The 21,870-nt window shown below is 36.2% G+C and overlaps 2 protein-coding genes across 2 annotated transcripts; both read right to left on the bottom strand.

Moving 5' to 3' along the window:
- Positions 1–4,682: 4,682 nt before the first annotated feature.
- On the bottom strand, positions 4,683–5,676 carry LOC113737242 (uncharacterized). The gene has a single exon (XM_027264498.2). The coding sequence runs from the start codon at positions 5,540–5,542 to the stop codon at positions 4,742–4,744; it is 801 nt and encodes a 266-aa protein (XP_027120299.1). The 5' UTR covers positions 5,543–5,676; the 3' UTR covers positions 4,683–4,741.
- Positions 5,677–6,403: 727 nt separating this feature from the next.
- Positions 6,404–19,551, bottom strand: LOC113736300 (uncharacterized). Its single transcript, XM_027263200.2, has 18 exons — positions 18,898–19,551; positions 17,911–18,021; positions 17,740–17,796; positions 17,495–17,571; positions 17,302–17,401; positions 16,036–16,109; positions 15,094–15,194; positions 14,915–15,018; positions 14,723–14,776; positions 14,569–14,624; positions 14,424–14,462; positions 12,303–12,444; positions 11,913–12,097; positions 11,273–11,340; positions 11,046–11,118; positions 10,185–10,246; positions 7,308–8,622; positions 6,404–6,926 (listed from the first exon to the last, which is right to left on the bottom strand). Exons 1-18 carry the CDS (start codon positions 18,976–18,978, stop codon positions 6,662–6,664), a joined length of 2,964 nt encoding a protein of 987 aa, XP_027119001.1. The 5' UTR covers positions 18,979–19,551; the 3' UTR covers positions 6,404–6,661.
- Between the last annotated feature and the right edge of the window lie 2,319 nt (positions 19,552–21,870).

The raw sequence follows: 21,870 nt of genomic DNA, 5'->3' as shown, positions 1-21,870 counted from the left end.
TGTCATAATTTTTTTCCTGTTTTGGTTCAATAAATGTCGTATGAATATGATGGATTCTATCCTCGAAATTTGTTATCTGGTTATTGGATGGTTTGATTTAGATTGAGAATTGGATTTGTGGATGTAATAGCTTCAATTTTTAAATGTTAGGGACGAATTTATTCCGTTTTAACAGTGAGGGATGAAAAGCATATTTCTTGCGAAATATAAAGGATGAAATATGTCATTTTCCCTTTTTTTCTTTAACGAATAGCTAATGAGGTCCTATAATGACTCTCAAAGAGACTAAAATAGGCAACATGAAAGAAATAAAATTTGGGTTCGAGATTTATTTGTTCATAACCGCAATTAAACTAACTATTAAAGTGTGACTTCATTTTTGAAACCAAAAAACAATAATGCTAGCATTCTTAGGTGTCCGCTGTCGGCCCCTGCTTAGTCATAATTGTCAACAAATATAATAAACGGGAAAAGGTCTCGTGGAGCCTAGTTTTCCAAACATCAAACTGTAGAATACACGGCCCTAAAGGAGTCCACATTCATTTCCTTGACCCATGTTTTTTTTTTTTTTTGGTGTAACTCTTGACCTGTGTACTTTGAATTCCTATTAGAGATTTATTAGTTGTCATCTACCTTTTGGGACGACAAGTTGACCAAATAATCCACAGCATTTAACTTAGTCATGATGGACCTCACGGGATGCAATTAATAAAACTAAATTAATGAAACTAATGTTAAAACAGATGCAGCGGAACGAAAGAACAAACAAGAACAAACAAGAATAAATTTAGGAAAAATTAAATTTTTATTAGGGTTCGGAATGTATCAGCGAGACCCCCGAACAGCTCAGCGGAGGTCGAAGATATGATTCAAGGCATTTCAACAACTAAATTAACAAACCTTTGCTCAAATCACTATAATTCCATGCCCTTAAAAGTCCATAAATTTGAAAGTTGAAAAGCTCATATATATATATATATATATATATATATATATATATATATATATATATATATATATATATATATATATATATATTTTCCCTAATTATCACATCAGCACCGATTTAAACCTTTAACCCCAAAGCTTCCTAACTCATGGTTCATTGTATTTGATCAATGGTCGAGCTGGATTCAAGATCTACCTTTATTAGTTCTTACATTTTTTAGTAAAATAATTTATAAAAGGATTCATGCAATAAGCTGTAGAGTTTTATTTATGTTGCCCTACGATAAGATGTTACATACTACTTTTTACAACTGACAGAATTTATGGAGTTGCTTGTCAGTGATAATATTGAGCATGTTCATTAACAAATTTTTCTAAGTCCATCCCAAACACGATCGTTGTTTTGTTTAAGAAAATCTGGTGTCTGCATCTTGTATTGGAGTAATTTGCATTTTAAACGCTGGCATTTCTTCTTCTAATTAATAGGCCGGCTAGTTTACATATTTTTGCCCTTTGATCAATCAAAGCAGACTTAGGCTCTGTTTAATAACTTAGTTCAGTATTTAGATTTAATGGATTTAAATCTTAAAATATTTTGATAATAAAAAATTGAACATTTGAATCATTTAAGTGGCACTGAATTTCCTAAGCAAAACTTATTCCCAAAATTAAGTGATAAACTATTGACTTATCACTGAATGTGATATGCACTCAAATGTATTAGATTTAATACTTAATAATTCAATAATTTAATGGATTCAGATTTCATATTTCATATTTCAGACTTCAGTTTTATCAAATTCACTCTTAGACTTTTCTTTTTTTTTTGAATAGAAATGCATTCCAAGTGCCAAATTAGACTGATTAGTAGCTACTGGAAGTATGTGCTGCAAATTCTTGCAAAGTACATGGTTTGGTAGTGGCTTTCTGTACCTCGTCCAAATTACGCAACACTGCATTTTGCTCCTCTCTCCTTTTTTTCTTTTTGTTAGGTGTCAAATGGATCTCGTGCATTAGTTTTCTATTAATTAGTTCTTGCTGTTTTACTGTGACATAAGGAGGCCTTTTTAATTCTGATTTGAAATTTTTCATGCTTCATAGTTTACTGGCTTCCCATTTAAGCTTCTACATGAAGTCCCTCTATTTCTTTACATTATTGGATGGACGCAAAGCAAAGTAGTGTCTTCTTGATTAGTGTCTTTTTTGTGAATGAACTTCATCTCCTGGTCTTCATTTTCTGCTGAAAATTTTGAGTCTCAAGTGAATGATAACTATAGACAGATGTTTGTCTCTTAGGTTGGTCGAGATAGTAGAGTTGGCCTTCCTACCAACCCGAATTCAAACCTCTTTTGAAACATCTGCCCGTCACACAGAACTTGTCTAGTGCGTCTTATCCCTCCGTGTGATTGGCGGACCATTACATGAGGCAGAGTTTATTCAATGCACACTTTCAGGTAGCCATTGCGGGTTTGCTTATTTAAAAAAAAAAAAACTATAGACAGATGGAACTGCTAGGTTCTAGAGAGGTTACTGTCAGTCGGACATCAGAAAAACTGACTAACCGATGTGTTGGAGACAGAGAATGTTGGTCCAAAGTGGTTGGGTTTTTTCTCATGTTATGTCTCGGACAGTGGTGCTTTCAGCAAGCTTCTTGTTGTCTATAATGTAAAAGTAGGGCAACTTTTCTTGGGTTTTTGGAGTCTTTGATCCAAGATAAAGGCTTTCCGCTTTACCATACTAAATAATCAATAGAAGTCCCTTGTATTTCCTTCAATTAGTTATTGGAAGATCTTCAGAGAGTAGATGTTGTGTGATTGAAACCTTTCTTTGCCTAATTACATTGACGGAGAATAAGAGAACAGGGCCTATTCTAATTGTTTGTTGAATTGCATATTAATCCTAATCTCCCTCCTTTGGTGTGTGTGTATATATATATATATATATATATATAACCTCTTTCTCTCTAAGATGTTAGAGAGAAGACAATTAAGGATCATGCTCAATCAATTAATGGTCAAATTTGGATGGAGTATTCTCTTTTCTCTTTAATTAGTTAGAAGGAGACTCGTTGCTCAGAAAGTAATCCACTTTACTAGGAATATGTTTTAATTTATTGAACTCTTTTATTAGAGAATTTCTAAGAATACGGAATAGCACTTACTTAAACATAGAGCTTAGACCAGCTTTAGTCTTTTCCTTCTGTTTTCACTTCGTCCACGATCAGTCAAGAAAAAATGCAACTTTTTAAGTTTCTAGCTAAAATTTGTAATGCCAGAAAGTTTGAACATTGTATCAACGAATCTATTCCGGGACATAGTTTCTCTTCTACTTAATATGAGTTGCTGCTTCTTATTTATCCTGGTGTAGATCCTTTTTTAATGTTCTCATTTATTTTCTTTAAAAATAGTTGAAATGTTATTATGTAGTACAGGTAATGGAACAGATTTGAATATAAAAGGTTCTTCTTGAACTCCTCCTCCTCCTCTCTCTCTCTATCTTTATCCCCTTAATATCGTAAGACACAACGTATGCTAAGTGGTTATAGTTGAAAGTCCAAAAATTAAAAGTTTTGGATTTTGATCCCCTTGTCCCTTTCTTAGAGGTGGCAATTCTCGACACGATCTGAAAATACAATTCAAACATAACATAAAATTAGCGGGTATAGATTTACTCTTCACGAGGTCGGTTCAAAATCAGGTCACACCCAAATGACCCGTTAGACAAACAAGTCCAAATTAGGTTAACCTGGATTGATCCGTCTGACTCGTTTAATATGTAATTTTATAATTTAATCAATAAATTAGAGGTAAAAAGTAAATAAAAGAAAAACTAACTAAGACTTTAAATTAGGATTACGAGAACGGAATCATGAATATTACGTGAAAACAAGGTATTTTATTTGTGAAGGTGTCGTAATTTTGTTTTTGTTCATGATTTTTTTTTTTTACAAAAAGGAAAACCAAAAAAGTACTATGAGATTGGACTATAATTTTATATATTCTTATGAAAACTCCATTATAAAAAAAAAATCCACCATTCTATCGAAGTGAGAAGGTGTAAAAAAAAAGAAGAAAGTTAAGCAAACAGGTTATTCAGTTCGAGTTCGGGTAACCCGCGAAATTTACAAGTAGTGTCCAGTTCAAAAAAGTTGGAATCATTTAAATTTCCAGTCGTGTTCGGATTGACGTGTTGTTTCGACCCACCAATCCGTGACCCGACCTGATTGCCATCTCTACCTTTTTTCGTATCTTAAATTCCACTCCTAGGAAAAATGATTTGGAAGACTTCTTCTAGGCGTTACATTTCTTGCACATTAAGTTGATTAAAATTGTTTTTGCTGTAGGTTATACAGCCTCCAGCTAGATTTAAAAGGGAAGTAGGTAACATTCTCCATAGAAACTATCCTTTGTGATAGGATAAGCCAAGTCGTAGTACTAGTTTGGGAGCTTGCCTTAGGCTTGTCTTTTTCAACCCCTTTTACTGGCATATACACATTATCGTACAAAATTTCATTTTGTATACATATATATATATATATATATATATATATATTAATTCACAAAAGTAGCTAAATTGAGTCTTTTAAAGGCTTAGTGAGTATCGAATTTGATCCAATAACTGTAGTCGAATCAATCTTGATCCTTGTTCGATTAAATTCACATTTGAATCGAACCAAATTATCGATTCAAGCTCAATTCATTCACCACATCTAAATCAAAAAAAAAAAAAAATCATAAGTTAATAACTTTTATTACATTATGAAACTAATGAAATGTTTTATCAACAACCCAATTCAAAATCTTCTCCTGTTAGCTGCTTTCTTCAAGAAAGCTTCACGTCCTGGAAATACACTACTATTTTTAGTTTTAATAATATCCACCCTGCCATCTTCATCAACCTCCTCTTGATCTTGATCTCCATCTCCATCTAATTTATTCTTACTTGAATTGCCAAAATTACCCTTATCATCAACTTTAATGCCATTTCTCTCCCCATTTTTCCTCCTCCTCAGCTTCAACCTCTCCCGCCTCTCCTTCCTCCTTCCTTTGACAGGCCCATTCTCCCCCGCCTTGGGCTTCAAAATCTCCAACACACCATCTTTCATAACCCTAGGCCCAGAGTCTGACACCCTCGGTATCCTTCCCCCTTTCGACGTCCCGAGTAGCCTGAAATCAACCTTGGCCCAGCCCAGCTTATCCTCATTATCCCATCCAAACCTTTCGCTTATCTCAACCAAACCCGACACAGCACTCTTCTGCTGAAGCTGAACACTTTTCGAGCTCAAAACGTCGCCGTTCAGCACCTTCTGAGCAAACTCCCATTCTATCCTGTCTTTGTAAACTGGGTCTTCAAGAACTTCATCAGCAAGCTTAGCCCACTCTTCAAAGTCACGTGCCCTCAAGTTCTTGGAGACCCATTTGAGGTAATTTGAAGGAAGGGTCCCCACCATTTTGCCCTTGTACTTCCCAAAGTCAATGACTCTGTCACGTGCCGGGATTGCATTCCTGGGTTTTGGGATTTCCGGGTTTCTGTAGAGGAATGAAATGGTGGAGTTGAGCGGGTTTGGTGAGGACTGAAGAGACCAGAGATACATGTGTTGTGGGTTTAGCAGAAGAGGATGTGGATATGGTTTTTTCGGTTTGTTTTGCGTGTTGTTTTGTATAGCAACTACCCGGGTCCAATTTATATCGATCTGACAATGGTTTAATTCTCGTCGTTCTCCAATGTCTCGATTGAGCCCTTTAAAATAGGCTAGAGAAGGAATAAAGCAGACGTTATTGATTAATTTTAAAAAAAAATTTACCGGAGTACCTTGATAAAACTGATAGGTATCTCATGAAAGTACAAAAACTCAGTACAATTATATTTTGTGCAGTTTCGTTCAGTCATTATACATATTTAAATTGTAATGTTGCATTGAGTATACGTCAAATATTTATTCATATACATCACTTGTATCTCGGATACAATAACCAAACGTAATTTGTATACCAAGTAATCTAAAAAAATACAATGATCACATCGAACCTTATCAGACTCCAACTGCACTGCTTCAATCCTCTGCAGAGTCAAAAGTGCAACATATCAGGGTATAATTTGGAACAATGGTAATGAAGCCCGAACATTATATTACTGTTTTCATGAATGAGCTCAAAATTCTGTTTTGGGTTTGGCTCGAGTATCACGCAAGTGAAGTTTGAAGTGAATTTTCACCCAATCGAGCTCTAAATGTTTGGTTTATGCAAATTTGAAATTTTAAGTTCATGGAGCTAAGTACATATGAATATTAGAAATTCTTGGTCATCCGTTTTTGGTTCAATTATTTGATGAACTTAAAAATTCTAACTCGAAGACTAGATTACAGCTCATTAAGCATATAGCCTAGACCATTGGACAACACCTATAGATCAAAACAGATAAGGAACAGAGTCAAAAAAGAGTCCTGGAAAATCTCTTACAGAACGACATGAAATTATTGCTATATAGAACGTTAACTAGGCTAAAACTAGGACTCTATTTTAATAGAGTACATGCACGGTCCTCCCAGTTTTTTATTGCCATGGTCCGTAGGGCAGAAGTTTTCCACAAACCTCCCTCAGCTATATTCTTGCTGCTGAAAAAAGAGGATGGGAGGAACCATCCAACTACAAAGAATTAATGAATGAACAACATTTTAGCAGTAGCATTACATTCCTCACAAAGTGAAAGTCAGTCAGCATGCACAATGAAAGACCGAGTTCTTGAAGCACTTGGCCTTGTGTGCTATCTTCTTGACGCCACTTTCACTGCGAGAGGAAAGTGTGCTATTATGATAGGGTATGTTGATTCTGTCCATAATGTTTATCACTGGAGCTTCAAGAGTAGTCTTAGTCGAAGACATTGCCCTCTGGATGCCCCAAATTGAAAGTGGCCTCATGTACAGGAGAGACCTGAAGTGCCCATCTATTGACCAACCCTCTGGAGTCTGAAATGCATATCTGCGTAAAGAAAAACAGGTGCAGAATGGTTGATAAGGAGATAGCCTAACAGGGATGAAAAATGTAAACAGAATAGACTCTAGATGTATTTCTTGAGAAAGAACAAGAATAATATGGCAGGCATGTGTGTACTACAGACAAATAGATCCCAGGGATAGTGCCGCTGTCACAGCGGCGTATATATGAGTATGACACAAGGGTGATTAAATCATGTTTTCATCCCAGATAAGGATCCTCAAAAACCCAGTACATATGCTTCGTGACTGCTACCGTCGTTTGCAAGATTATTGCTTCAAAGAGCTTCAAGGGGTGAGGCAGGAAAGATGATCTATCAACTTGCACATGAGAAAATAATGAACTGATTATGCAAATATAACTTACCCATGGCCCTCTTCTGACCAGCCTGCCAGGAATATACCTTCAGCTGTCGTAAAACCCTGCTCCACCATTCCAGCAAGAATCATGTTGGCAGCCACTGCATAGGTGACTCCAGTCCATATTTCACGGGACTGCATGCAGGTCTCATCTATCTTTCCATTTGGATACATTCCATTTACTGCACCCATCCTACCTCCTCGATTTTTCATCACATTGAAATCATATACTTTTTGGAGGGCACTCTGGATCTTAACTTTATCAAAAAGATCAGGCAAGCCTGAAGATGCTGTATACCACTGTCCTGCCAATTGATCAGCTTGGATTGACTTGCTGTTACTGCTAGAACCACTATCATAATTAAAGTAGGAGCCGTTCCACAATTTTTCTTCAAAGGCTGCCTTTGCTTTTACAAATTTGCTTTTGCATCGTTCAGCAAAGGCTCTGTCACCAAGCTGAACAGCCATTGCTGCTGCAGCTTGAAGTGCAGCAAGCCATAAACCACCACAGTAAGCACTTATTCCGTGGACTGTCCAAGTATCATATGTTTGATCTGGGAATCCATCATTTTCAATGAGGCCATCATGGTCCCGATCAAACTGTTCCATATATTCCATTGCAGCGCGAACAGAAGGCCAAACATCAGCTGCAAAGGAAAAATCTCCTGTGGCAGCAAAATCTCTATAAACCTGAAGCACAAACTTAGGATTCAGATCCTTCCACCTACTAGTATCATGTATATTGTAAGCATTCATTTCATGCCATGGATCATGAGTTCCAAGATCATGAGGAACAGCCCCTTTGACCTTCCGGATACCGCAATTTCCCTCTGCTAGAAACTTCACCTTCCTCTTATCTTCACATAATACCGCTTTTGCAAATTCACGCTGAATGCTGAGCTCAATCTTCGGAAACAGCTCAAGCAAGGCAAAAGATGCATAGAAGTGCACGTCATATGTGCACCACATGATATATTCTACACCTTCCAAGTACAGAAACCTACCAACATCATCGGTATCGTTCTCCAGCAATTTACTAGAGGAAGTTGTAAAACGGCTTTCAAATCTTCTTCGGAAAAGTGTTGATTCGTCTTTTTCATCAGAGTTGTTAGAAGCTCTTTCATTACTAACTTTCGAACTTTTCACACCATCATCTTGTGAATTAACATACATCATATCAACATAAGTATTGACGACAGTCTGGTTGTTTTCCATGTCTTGGTTATGATTTTCTTGTGTTTTACTCACTGTGACTTCTTTGATCTTTACTGGCACTGCCTCATTCTGAATTTCCCACGAGTCCTCAGTTGGCAAGCTAGAATCTGAGTGGGAAAACAACATAAAAGCAAAGCATTTCAGGTCGGGATGTAATATCTTCAATTCCAAGCAACAAAGGTAAAATAACTCCCATTCTCTTCTGCTTCCCATCATTAGAAGCCAAAATAACCTATTATGCTGCTTCTGATTTCAGCCAGTTTGCCATGCAAAGAGCTAGCAGGGCATAAGAGTATTTGACAATAGAAGAAAGGGTATGTCTAACAAGTGCCCACTGGGCACTTGATAAAGAGTAGTTCAGATGTTAAATTTTTGGAAAAGTAAATGTTAACAAGAGAAGTACAAATACAAGGGAGGGTAATAATTGTTGATGTGTGCATTAACATGGCAGGTATGGTGTGACTTATGTGTGCTAACGAGTGCCCAATGAGCACCTGTTAGAAAACCCCTAGAAGAAAATAGCTTTCTTCAAATCAAAAACTAAGATCGGTGTTCTCAGTTAAGGACAAGGCACAACATCAGTAGGCGCCTTTAATTTCAGAAACCCAACCCAGATGTATTACATCAATATGCATCCACCAAATACCCCAAACTACACACTTTCAAATTTACAAAAAATGATGACTAATCTTCGGTTCAGATGCCCAAAGTATTATCATGCAATGCAACTCTTCTCAGATTCCTAATTAGTTGAACTCAAATATTACTTAACTCTCTGATGCATTGTCTGGTCTTGCAGTGCACTCATTCCCATTACGAGAATGAAATGACGCCCCAGCTTGACTCGAGACCAAGACTCCTTACAACTTGCACCAATAGTAGCCTTATTAGGTCAGGGGCAGTTTCTCCCAGAAAATTTTCTAAGGTAAATAATACAATACTTATTGAGCTCTTTCTCTCCTTTTCAACAAGATATATGTTTACAGTCGATCTATCACGGGAAACAAGCTGAATTTCTAACGAGTTTCAAACATGATACGATACAACAGGATGTCAAAGACAATGCTTATTGAGCAGTATTGGCTTAACATTTGCACATTCACCAACTTATCAGCAACTCACTCACCCACCCACCCACCCACCCCCAAAAAAAAGTACGAAACAAAGAAAAAGAAAGAAGAAAAGAAAAGAAGAAAATTGAAAAGGCAAAACAAAGCCGGGGGAGAGGTAATAATTTAAGATTGGTATACGCTGAGACTGCTCCATTAAACAAAGGCAACCAAGCACCACCATTCATTCATGTGTCCCATCACCCCAACGTAAGAGCACAGGAAAACATCATCAGACAAGAAGGCTAGAAGAAGAGCTGAAAACTCAAAATGAAACAATATATGTTTGAGCCAACAGGAGTAACATTCAAGAGTGGTCCATAAATGCACTCAAAGGGCGTTTAAATTGATCCATTCACCACAAAGGAATCCCCATAAGCTCAGAGGGCCCTAATTGCCAAACCAGAAATTCTCTCCTTCAAACATGCACAAAACCACCATATCACAAATTCTTAATCTGTAATTCAGTTTGTCCTATCATGTAGCAGTTTGGAAGTAGAAATTCCAATAATGTTGGAAAAAATACATCAGAAGCACGTAACCAAGGAATAGAAAAGTACCAATCCAAACTGTCCCTCCGGAAACCAAAAAATATAGCTCGTTGAACAATGTAAATTTGTACCTGTAAAGCACCAAATAAATGATTTTTCACAACATTATCTAAGGCAACAGGAGAAACTCTTCAACCCCCAACACACACACACACACACACACACACACACCCACCCACCCCCCCAAAAAAAACCCAAATAAAAAAAAAGGAAGGAAGGAAAGAATCCCAAATAGAAGCAACAAAAAAATGAAAGGTAAAGCCACTCCAAAGCATTAAGAAGTTATTAATGTAGTAGAAATACATGGGGAAACAAGAACTTCTTTCCCAGTCATACTTTACCAATTTTCTTCTCTTTTTTGTATTTTTTTTGGTTGGTGGGACAGGTGTGGGGTGGGTACATATACAGACCCCCTCCTGAGGCTAAAGTCAAACTCCTCAAAAAGTTGAAAGCAAAAGATAAAAGCCACTTCACAGCAACAAGAGGTTATTAAACTGGGGAAAATACAAGGAGAAACAAAAATTATTTTGCACCTACATTCACACTTGCCAAAACGCTATTTTTTTAAGTTTTTTTTGGTAGGGTGGGGGTGGGGAGGCCACAACATGTCCATCAACACTCTCCAAAAGCCAGGAGTCAAACTCCTCAGGGGACCCTCCCTGGCCATGAGGGAGAACAATGTTGTGGCCCCTAAAATGACCACCTCAGAAATGTAGTTCAGAAGAATATAGGCACCTAATAGATATGAACTTGTCTTTTAAACCTCAAGAGACTTCAAACAGACATCTGTTAAATTAGCAAGAGTCAGGGTAGGACTCACTGAAGCAATTGACAACACTTTAAGGAATAGCCAGTCCAACCATAACTTACCATTCTGGTAGCCTGTCATCCTTGAGGATTGGAGTTTGCCATCTTTCAATCTCTTCTTCCCATAGCTTATAATCTGACCACAAAATGTAAAAACAACAAAAGTTAAAAATCCATTTCCACAAAATACAATCAAAGAAAAAGCATTGGTGAACAGGGTTTGACCACTTTGCCCTTTACTATTGCTAATAAGCTGAATTGCAAAAGAAGGTCCAGAAGGAGATATTTACTTGTCAGGGCATCATGGACCAAGTCTACCGCAGCCCTCTCAGAAGTGCCATAATATTTAGTGTACCTCCTGTAAACCAGCACAGAATTAAAAAACAAAAAAATCAAAAGACATGAGAAGATGTGAAAGCATTGGCAGATTCATCTCCAGAGAGTCCCTTCCTGCTACAGGCAGGAAATGGAAAAACAATCGCAAGTCAACCCATGTAAAGAAATTAGCACCACTAGTTTTTGGTTCACATAAATAGCAGACTAAGAGCAAAAGCAAAAGGCCCAAAAGATCATGTTGAAGAAGGCCAAAAAATGGATTTCTATTCAGGTTAATTGAACACATCATAACATTCTGGTGTTAATTTTCTAGATATCAATAAGAAATGAGATGACCAAATCATTTGATGTACAGGACTTCTAGGTCATAACACCCAAGTTTAATAAACCATGCATGCGCTTTTCCATATATTCACATTTAATGGCGGAGATAAAAAAAAAATGATCTGTAGTATATTAAATTAGCTCAGATTCATGATAAAAACAGAGTTTCATTAAGGAATGAACTGCAACGGTGACATAAAAAATCGGTGGACAAAGAGTTACAGAGCTTCAGAAACATATGTCAAATCAGCCAACTTACTATGAGATTACCTATTATAAGATTTCCCTTTCATAAATTTAACTTTAGGGGATGACCAAGCAACAGCAAATGCAACAGTGCACTTTCCATGAGGTTCAACCCACGTTGAGGCAGAAACTGCAGCACAGTGCGTCTCACCAGGTGAAGATGGCATGCTTGGCCCTTTTGTAAAGTTCTCCCTGTCAAAATGCCCATCCTTGAGGTGGATAAGCATGAGATATTGATGAGAAAGATAATGACAGGAAAAAATGCAAAGGCTATAATCATAATAGAACAAGTAACTGAATTCTTGGGAAAATAAAATGTCACACCAGGTTATGCAAACCAAAAATGATAGAAACTAATGCTGAACAGGCAATCAGCGAGAACTGTATAGTCACATAATTGAGAGCAATTTTTACCTCAACCATTTTACCCCACATATCCTTTGCTGTTACACAGCTTCCTTCAGTCAGGCCAAAACAGGGTAAAACTGACACGCTTACATTCTGAGTTTCAGATGCAGCAATGGCATAAGTAACTGGGGGGTTATCTTTTGTAGTCCTGCATCAAATGCATTGTGCAGAGAATAGAAGCCACTGTTATGACATTGTGCTTTTGAAAGAATAATATCAAATAAGGACCAGCCATTGAACATGAAAGCTTCATGATTATCATAGAGATTACATTTCCTTATTTTTTACTATTGACACCAGGCTAAGATTTGCTGGAGCACTCAAAAAACATTTCATCGCCTTTCACGACCAAGGCCAAATTCCGCAGAGTACTAAAAAATTAATTCAGAAGATTTCTGGTCATGCAAAGCATTTGATGATGTTGCAAGAAATGTCACGGCACACAATATCAGATCTAGCTAGACTGTATTGTCTACTAATACGTTCACAGGTCAACTTTTAGGGTATCAGAGGTACATCACTAAAATGTAGGAGTATAGGGATCACATGTGAATTAACTTTACAAAATTTAAAAGAACCATGAACATAATGCCAACTTCTTCTGTCCTTTAATGTTTCCGGCATCTTTATTGACCGTCTGTCTGTCTGTCTCTCACTCTCTCCCCCTCTCTCCATGCCCCCTGGGGTCTCTCTCTCTCTCTCTCACACACACACACACAGAGTGGCGAGGCCAGGACCAAAATTTTTTTTTTTTTTTTTTTTTGGGGGTGGGGGGTGGGGAGTGAGGGTTGGGGTTGTTGCCAATTACTTTCATATGGCAAAACTTTTCTTTTGCAATAAATAGCTGTACAAAAACTATAGGTAAACAGCAAAAATGGTTGTCAGTTCCGTTAAAACATAAAAAGTTTTATGACAATAACAATAATGAAACAACCGTAAGACAAATATTTCATGAGCAATAGAAGACTATAGGACTTAAACAAGGAACAAAAGAAAGCTTTTACATTTTTTTTAAATACCAAACGTTTTAAAATTCTCTTTTCTGTTGTCAACTACTACTTGGTTATTGTTTTGAATGTGCCATCATTTTTTAAGTATGTGATGACTGTAAACTTCAAGAACTTAGGAGGTAATTTCAAGGGAAAAAGAAAATTTTGGAAACTTCAACAATACTAAAAACTTAAAAATTTTCAAAGCAAATTTTAAGAATTCTTCAACATTGAGGAGGGCCAATTGCCCAGCCTCACTTGAATACGGTCCCCTGCTAGCACCACTGCCCTTGAGCATAAAAATTATCAATTTTCTAGAATTTAAGGTATAAAAATTCTTGGTCTTCATGCTCTTAAAATATTTGTTTTGGAGCCAATCATCCTATCAAGTATGAAACCTCACACAACAATCCCTCACGAAGAATCTCGCGTTTCTCTGACTACATCATATTGAGGACCAAAAACATCCACATGATTTAGACAATTAGCACAAGAAAAAGTATTGGACCCAGCTAATAAGAATTAACCTTGCCCCACATAATATAAAAGGGAAAAAATAAAAAAGATGATAGCAGTGTTATTTGAGCAAATATTTCAGGAAACGTACAAAGAACAAAAACCAATCAAGAATGGTGTTAACTGTGAAGTGACAGATAGATATCCTTAAATGTTGGTTAACATCTATGCTTATCTCAAATTGTCCAAAATAATCTGGCTGACAAATGATCAAACAAAAGCAACTCACCTAGGTATGATATGGTTTGCTTCTTCTTCCTATATATACACCACCATCCAAATATAAGCATTATGCTACATCTGGCAAATAAATTCAAGCAGAATTCTTTTTCCCCCTTTTTTTCTTCCTTTTTCGAATAACTTTCTGAAAGAAAAAGATATTGGATTTCTACTACTACAAATTAATAAACCCTGTTCAGCTATATTCATGATTTACCATCCTAAAGAACTGGCTTGCCCTCTTGGTCTTTAGAAAATTATCCTACCTGTCAGGTCACTCTTTTACATTTGTCTTTCAAAACTCTGAATCGACTCCAGCAGTTTCAAATACAAAACTAAATCAGTCAAAAATATTATCTGCAAACCAACCGTCATATTAAGGTATTAAGGTTTGATGACTTGCCTGTGATTCAGGAGCACTCCAGAGACTCCATCTTCACCTCTGTGGAGGTTTTGTGGGGGGGAAAGAAAAGAGGAAAAATAGTTACTAATCAAGAAAACAATGCAACAAAATGTAGATAATTTAATTCTCTATCATGAATACTCACATAAATGGCTCGTTCACATGATCTCCTGACATATGTGAGACACCTCCAATTGAATTCTGCATAAACAGAAATGTGACTGAATAATGTATGCAAAGTGTACAATTTTACTAAACCTATTTTGCCATAATAAACTATAGCAAAAATACAAACTTACTGCCCATGTGAAAAGAAGACTGACTTTTGCCCTCTCCTTCCCTGTGTTAACCAACTACAAGATAAACAGGTGATAAACAGATAAGAAAATCACAAAATACTATCAATCTTTGAATAGCTTTAATAATATTACAATTATCCCGTCATATTTAATTTCCTCTCAAAAAATAATTATGAGCAAAAATTCGCTTACAGTGTAGACAAAAACAGCTGTAGGAAGACTGCTCTCCCTATAGTTATGAGGTATAAATGGTGATATCTGCCTGCAGGAGATTTTGAGTTCTGGATCTGGCTCACCTACACATTGAAATACCATTATGGCAAACTGCAAAGTTAATTCATGACATCAACTTGATAAGATGGAAAAAGTACCATCATAGATTGTCCACGCCCTTGGAAATAGTGCATGATAAGTGGAATGCTGGCCATCCAGATTCCATCCCCATGATGATATACCTTGATCGCCAGATTTCCTGATACACACACAAGTGAATCGATATTCTGACCATTTTTAGTAAGTGAAAATGTTGATAAATGATTGCTTCAGCTAGGCTCAGACAAGAACATGGTAAGATTATTCAAGTAGCATATTGTCCTCTCAAGACTATTTTCTAATCCTAAAAAACTAGCATTTTAATTTTTCACTCTCTAGTAATGCAGGTTAGAAGGGAAGGAATTCTTATTACACAGACATCCCAGCCACACCTTGATCATGAGCACAAGAAAGATGTAATCAATTAAGCAGAGATATCTGACCAAGAACTGATAACCATGACTTTGCAAGCCTAGTTATGCTTCTGAGCCTTCCAAGTCAAGTTGTTTGCACCATAAACTACCGAATGCACTACTTATTACAATCTCAAATTTAGGTTCATTCCAAAGGCATGAAATAGGCAAGAACCTCTTCTGGAAATCCTATCATGCTCCCTGCCTGCTGGGGGTACTATCTCTCACAAAACTCTGTGTGCACGCCTGTAATGCATATACATCATCTCTCTCCTCACCAGCACTCATCACATAAAAACAATACACCCTCATTTTAACTTGATAACATGCAAGGAGGACTTTCTATTCTTCCTACACTTACTCTGTTGGATTTGAGAGAGTGAGAGAGTGAGTGAGTGCGAAATAAAAGCCTGAAGCACACTAACTACTTAGAAAAGTATCTGAATCTGTATTCAAAGTAAGAGCACACATACACAACTAAAGAAACGAATAGAGGATTGCAATTGATAGCAGAGTCAGATGAAACCAAAACCTTCACATTGTCAGAAATAAAAGTTAAATGTAAAATTTACATATATATTTCCTTACCCTAAACCTTCATGCTGTCCAGGGGCTAGAACAGATGCATACTTCTTATTCCCTCCATCTCGTGATATGAAAATCTGTTGGACCAGAAAAACCATTAGAAGATGAAGAACGCAATTACTAGTAAGGATAAGAAATATTACTAATTCATATATGGCGATTCAACCACATTTATAAACAAGGTTCTTTATCTGGGCATTCCACGATTGGCAATTTGCAGTTCACAAGCTTATTAGTAGGGAATAAAAAGCACAAATACATAAATTTCTTATAAAAGGGATTATGTGCCATCTAGGGAATAATCAACCTAAGCAATCATCAGCAAAACCGTCTGAATCAGAAAACCTATCCCTGAACAGCACTTTTGGCCATTACTTATTTAAACAGCTGGATTTCTCCTATTGCTGAGTTTCTGCATTAACATCATGAAGCACAAACCAGTCTCAAGGAAACTGGTTTAGTTCAAAAATATTAATGTGACTGGAAAAAGCTGATTCATCAAGTCCTATGAATAGAAAATCTCATAGGCAGGCTCTTGACCACAAAAATCTTTACCAAATGCAATTTTTTCCAATGACTAATATTTTCAACAACTGCTAATATTCCATTTCTAATCCACTCTGTTCTGGGATTCTAGTGCAGGAAAATACCAACCCAACAGCTTGATACACATCCTTCCAACTCAGCCCTTTAAAAAGCAATCAAGTTAACTGACAATTTCTTCTAAACTAATCCAACAGATGTGCAGCCCTTACATCCACATATGTACATAGATTCACAGACAGACTCGAGTCCCTCAGACACAAACACATCTATACTTCTCACATCACATGAAAATCACAACTTCCACAAATATCTGCCTGCTACTTCGAACTTCATTGTGATAGCAGGAATATTCCTCTAGTAATCCCTATGATGATCATATAATCTATTTTATACTGAATGCTCCATTTCCTATGAGTAAAAACACAAATGTAATTTCGACATGATAAGCAAACAAACTTCTTTACATGATATCTAAAAAGTCTCAACTTAGGCCTAAGGCCCAGGAAGATTAAGATTTGCCACAAAGATCTGTAAAACAGAAGGGTTTCTGCTGAATAGATTTTTAACCAGACAACCGTACAGTCCATAACAAAGGCTCCTAACAGATATTTAGCTTGCATACAAACAAACCTATAGAACAGTTAATTCAACATGAGTACCCGAATACAATGTCCAATGTATATACAGGAAATAACATGATGAGTTTAAGGGGCAGAGATTTACTGAGAACTGATTTGCCATGATAGGAGAAGCCTCACATGCACCCGGAAGAAGTTGAAAATGCCTGAATTCACCACGAAAACCTCTAGATATGCTGCCACTTCTGTGGTCATTTTCAAGTTGACTTTCATCAGAAGCATATACATTATAGAAACACGCAAGGATTAGTTTTCTCCTTCTGGATCCCACAACTTACCCCATACCCCCAAGTGGAATACCATGTGATGCTGATGGTTTGCAACTTTCACGTGTAAAGGGATCAATTGGAGCTTTCTGCAAGAATAACAAGAAGATAAATCCCAAAACTTGAATTCCTACTAATGTTCATGCTGTTCAGATGTCCAAAAACTCTCCTGTTACTTAAACAAATTAAAAATCTATAACCTAAAACATTGATGTGACAAGTTATGATGTGACATTAGTAAAGGCTAAGAGAGTTACCCTTCCATGCGAGGCCTCTTCCCTTACATATGACCAAAGACGTATACCAAGTCTGATCTGAAGTCAATCCCAGCAAATGAAACAATAAGTACAAACAGTGGGAGGGCATGCCTCTGAATCGTATAATAGCCCTTGATCTAATAAATTTCTTGAACAGATTCATGTGGTTACCATTTTAATTGCTTCCACAAATGTAATACTGAATTCTCTAAGAATACTGGCATGGGTGTCCAATTTCCTTCTCCAAGCTTGTTCTGGTGGCCCAGCACTATCAAAATCAAACTGCAGCAAGAGAGCCAAAAAGCAATCACTACCTCCAGAATTAACAAGATGATGCTTAACAGGAAAATGTAGTCATTGCAGATGGAAACAGATCCTTCTCCCCAACTTTCCTCAACATAGAGAAAATAGAATAAAAAATATTGAACACGCGCAGGAAAGCTACAAATAATGCACCCAAGTTGATGCATAACAGAACATTTAATTTCCGCCTAGTCCCCACACCATACCATTGCAGCAAATTGTGGCAATAAAACACCAGGATGGTCAGAAAAATAGCATGGCATTGCTTTTGGTGTAGAAGGAAAACATACTTCAATATGAAGATTATGAACATGGCTTAATTTGAATTTAAAAAAAAAAAAGAATTTTCTCAAACAGAAAAAAAAAACCAGAAAGTTAAACCCAAATTTAACACCTTTAGATTGGATTTCATGCCAGTTCAAAGGCAGCTATATTACACTCTCTAGATAAATATATATTTGCAGATATGTGCACAATAACAAATGAATATGATTCCATGAAGCTGAGAATTCATCCCCAAATATTCAGATTTCAAGGAGTCGTTACTGATTTGTTTCACCATTTTTCTTTTTCTTTTTTTGAGGTAAGCCAATCCCAAAAGTAAATACACAGACACGGATAAAAATTAATTTCATCATGAAAACATTTGTGTAAAACAAGATATTCTCCCAGAAATCACATATTACTACTTTCTGATGCAACAACAATTACAAGATCACATTTTTCTGATAAGGCTGCTGAAAATACATCTACATACAGCAACTCTTGGATTAGTCAAGAGAAGAAAATAGTCAAAATGAAAGAACAAAGGGATCAAAATAGACAACAAGGAGAAAAAAGAGTAGTAAAACTTACCAACTGTAAAGTTGATCGATGGATGTATTCCTCTGGGGGCCATGAGTTTCTTCTACAATGAAATAAATTTCCACTCACCATTTCTACTAGTATTGCTTATCTTCCTATATATCGCTATCTATCAAACTTATCTGTCTATACATACAAGGCTCTACAAAAAAACTCAACTTTACTCTAGATTTCTAAATTTCTATCTAAACCAAGTGACCAAAAGTGCCTTTCAAGAAAAACCCAAGAGACACGATACTTCACTTCTTCTTCTAATCCTCCCAAAATCGAATCTTTAAGTTTAAGGCCACCCCTTCTACACTTCTTCTCTTTGTTACTTCTGGTGCTTGAGCATATGAAAAGGGTTGTTCCTGCTAGTATTGGAAAGTGCAGTGGAGTTGAAAAAAGAGATGAAGATGAGGAGGAAAATCAAATCACAAAAATGGAATGTCAACAAATTTCGAGCCTACCAAACACACCGAAACATGGAGTCAAAAAATCTGGGGATTTGGGATTTTAACAGAATGAGTAAAAGGGTCTCTAAATATAGGAAAAAATAACAGGGTTTTAATTGTGGGCTGGGATCGAAATTGAACTGCTAGATGGAATTGGAAAAGGTGCTATTCAGACTATCCAACACCTGGAAAGAATGAGTCAGGAACTCTCTCGCGTAAACTTGCCAAGTGTTGGAATATTGCAAAATTTTATTCTCCACATATTTATATACTCAGTATTGGTATTTGTTCTCCTATTTAACTTGTCCTGCCTTCATAAATCAGCCTGTCTATTTTATACCAATCCCTGTATGCAACTACGTATTATATTTCTCCGTGTGGGCAATGGCGTGAGGTGTATGTGTGTGTGCGTGCGCGCGCGATGAAATGTGAGAGGGGCCTGGGAGTGGGGCCCCCTGCTGGGACTGGGGGGGTATGTCATATATGGGCGGTCTTAGTGTGACAGTTTTGAATTGAATGCGCACGAGAGGAGAGGCTGCCTTTCGGTGCACCGGCAGCTTCAGCACTTCCGTGTTGCGTCTGCAAGAGTGTAGGAATCCAAAGGCAACAGTAGAGGAATAACTATCTCTAGAAATAGTTTGGATAGGAGGTTATTTAAAATAGTTACTGTAATAATTTTTTGTGATGTGATGTGATACATGTGAAATAAAAAATTAATAAAAAATTATGTTTTGAACAAAATTTGAAATCTTTTTTTGGCAAATCTTCTTGTCCAAACAAATTAATAAAAGCGAGAATAGATTTAAAAATTATTAACTCGTGATGAGAATTGGAGTCGAAACAGTTTCAATTTATTCTCTTTTACTAACATTAAGTACGTCAGTTCTTCGTAATCATTAATGTCAATTGTAGTGTGTGTAACGTAGATAATGTAGTATAATAGATGTAGATACTAAGATAACGAATATGAACACTAAAACAGTGACATGTAAAGATAAATTTTGTTACACAAGTATATCATGTATAATCCTATTCATTAAAAAAAAGTGTTAAATTCAAAAGGGTTTTGCATGAAATATTCGAGTCATTGTGTAGAAGTGCAGCAAATTCTTTAAAATTCAAATTGCTGTTTGGATTAGCTGTTTTTGGAGGTGTTTTTGAAAAACTTTGCTGTAGCAGAGTTTTTAGAGTATATTTTAAAATATTTTTAAAAAATATTTTAGAATATTTTTTATTGGCACTTTATTTTGAGATATTTGGTAAAATTGTAAAAAAATTTAAACTAATTTTTAGATTATCTTTTAGAGTACTTTGTTGTAACTTTTATTGTATTTGAAAAATTAATTTTTGAAAAATACTCCAAAAACAGATGATCCAAACATAGCCTTATTGAGTAGATGAACGTCATGGTACAAGTTTTCTCTAGTAGTTTCTGGACAAACGCTGCAGTCCTATATGACTGTTCTTTTGTTTGCAATGGACTTGTCACTCGAGCACTTGAAAAGTTTTGCCTTCGAGATTCTTGTAGTCAATATTGAGTATTCAAAACATTGCCTCTAGATTCATGTATTTTATGATTATTCACACAAATTAATTTATTTCGTATGTAAAGTCCAAGCTTACCAGATATTTTACTGTATAACATTAAAGCATGTATTTGTTGTATGAGAGGTAAAAGATTGATGTCACTGACAATTTTTGAAAAACGTAACTTATTTCTTTTTAAAAAAGAAAAAAAATAAAGAATTAGGTTACATGCATAAAAAATAAGACTAATATTTTTTACACTAACAATGTATATACACTGTTAATTTTAAATAAATGACAATTATACAAATTTTAAATTTGAGTTTCAACTTTTGCATATATGTCATAAGTTCAACGATAATAGTTTATACACTGTTCTTATGTATAAAATTTACTCTAAAAAATATTACGGTGATAAATTACTGAAACTACTCAATTACGGAGATGAATAAGACGAACACGGACTCCAACTTTTGTATTTTGTAAACATCATATTATTAATTAAACAACCTAGTTTGCCAAGACCCTTTTAACAAAGTTCTTTCCTTTACGAAAAATTTGACCATTGAAAAGGGTTGGGAGCGGCGGAGGAGGACCAATGGAGCCAGCCATGGAGGTCAAGAAGCAAGAAATTACAACTATTAAAGGGGTCCAAGTGGGACAGATCCAATTAAGTTTGATGTTTCATGGCATCCATTTTGGACCAAATTAGGACACCGACTTTGTGTAAAGAAGAAATAAAAAGCGCTTGCCCTGCCCACGGGTTGGTCCCGAGGACTTTCTGTCTTCAATGGCGCTCTTGAAACAATAATGGAGGGGCTCCAGCTGCCGTTCTTTTACCTTTAGTTTGGCATTTATAGGCCAATAACAAATTATTTGTTCTTCACGCTCAAACTACCTAATTGAGATACTAACTACGCCAGAACTTGGTAGACCGGTTTTCAAAGATTTATTAATGTTCCAAATTGTGTCGTACCGTTTGATGAGATGGTATTATACAATT

The sequence above is a fragment of the Coffea arabica genome, chromosome 3e, assembly GCF_036785885.1.
Source record: "Coffea arabica cultivar ET-39 chromosome 3e, Coffea Arabica ET-39 HiFi, whole genome shotgun sequence".
Lineage (NCBI taxonomy): Eukaryota > Viridiplantae > Streptophyta > Magnoliopsida > Gentianales > Rubiaceae > Coffea > Coffea arabica.
This window is presented reverse-complemented; position numbering and strand designations above follow the sequence as displayed.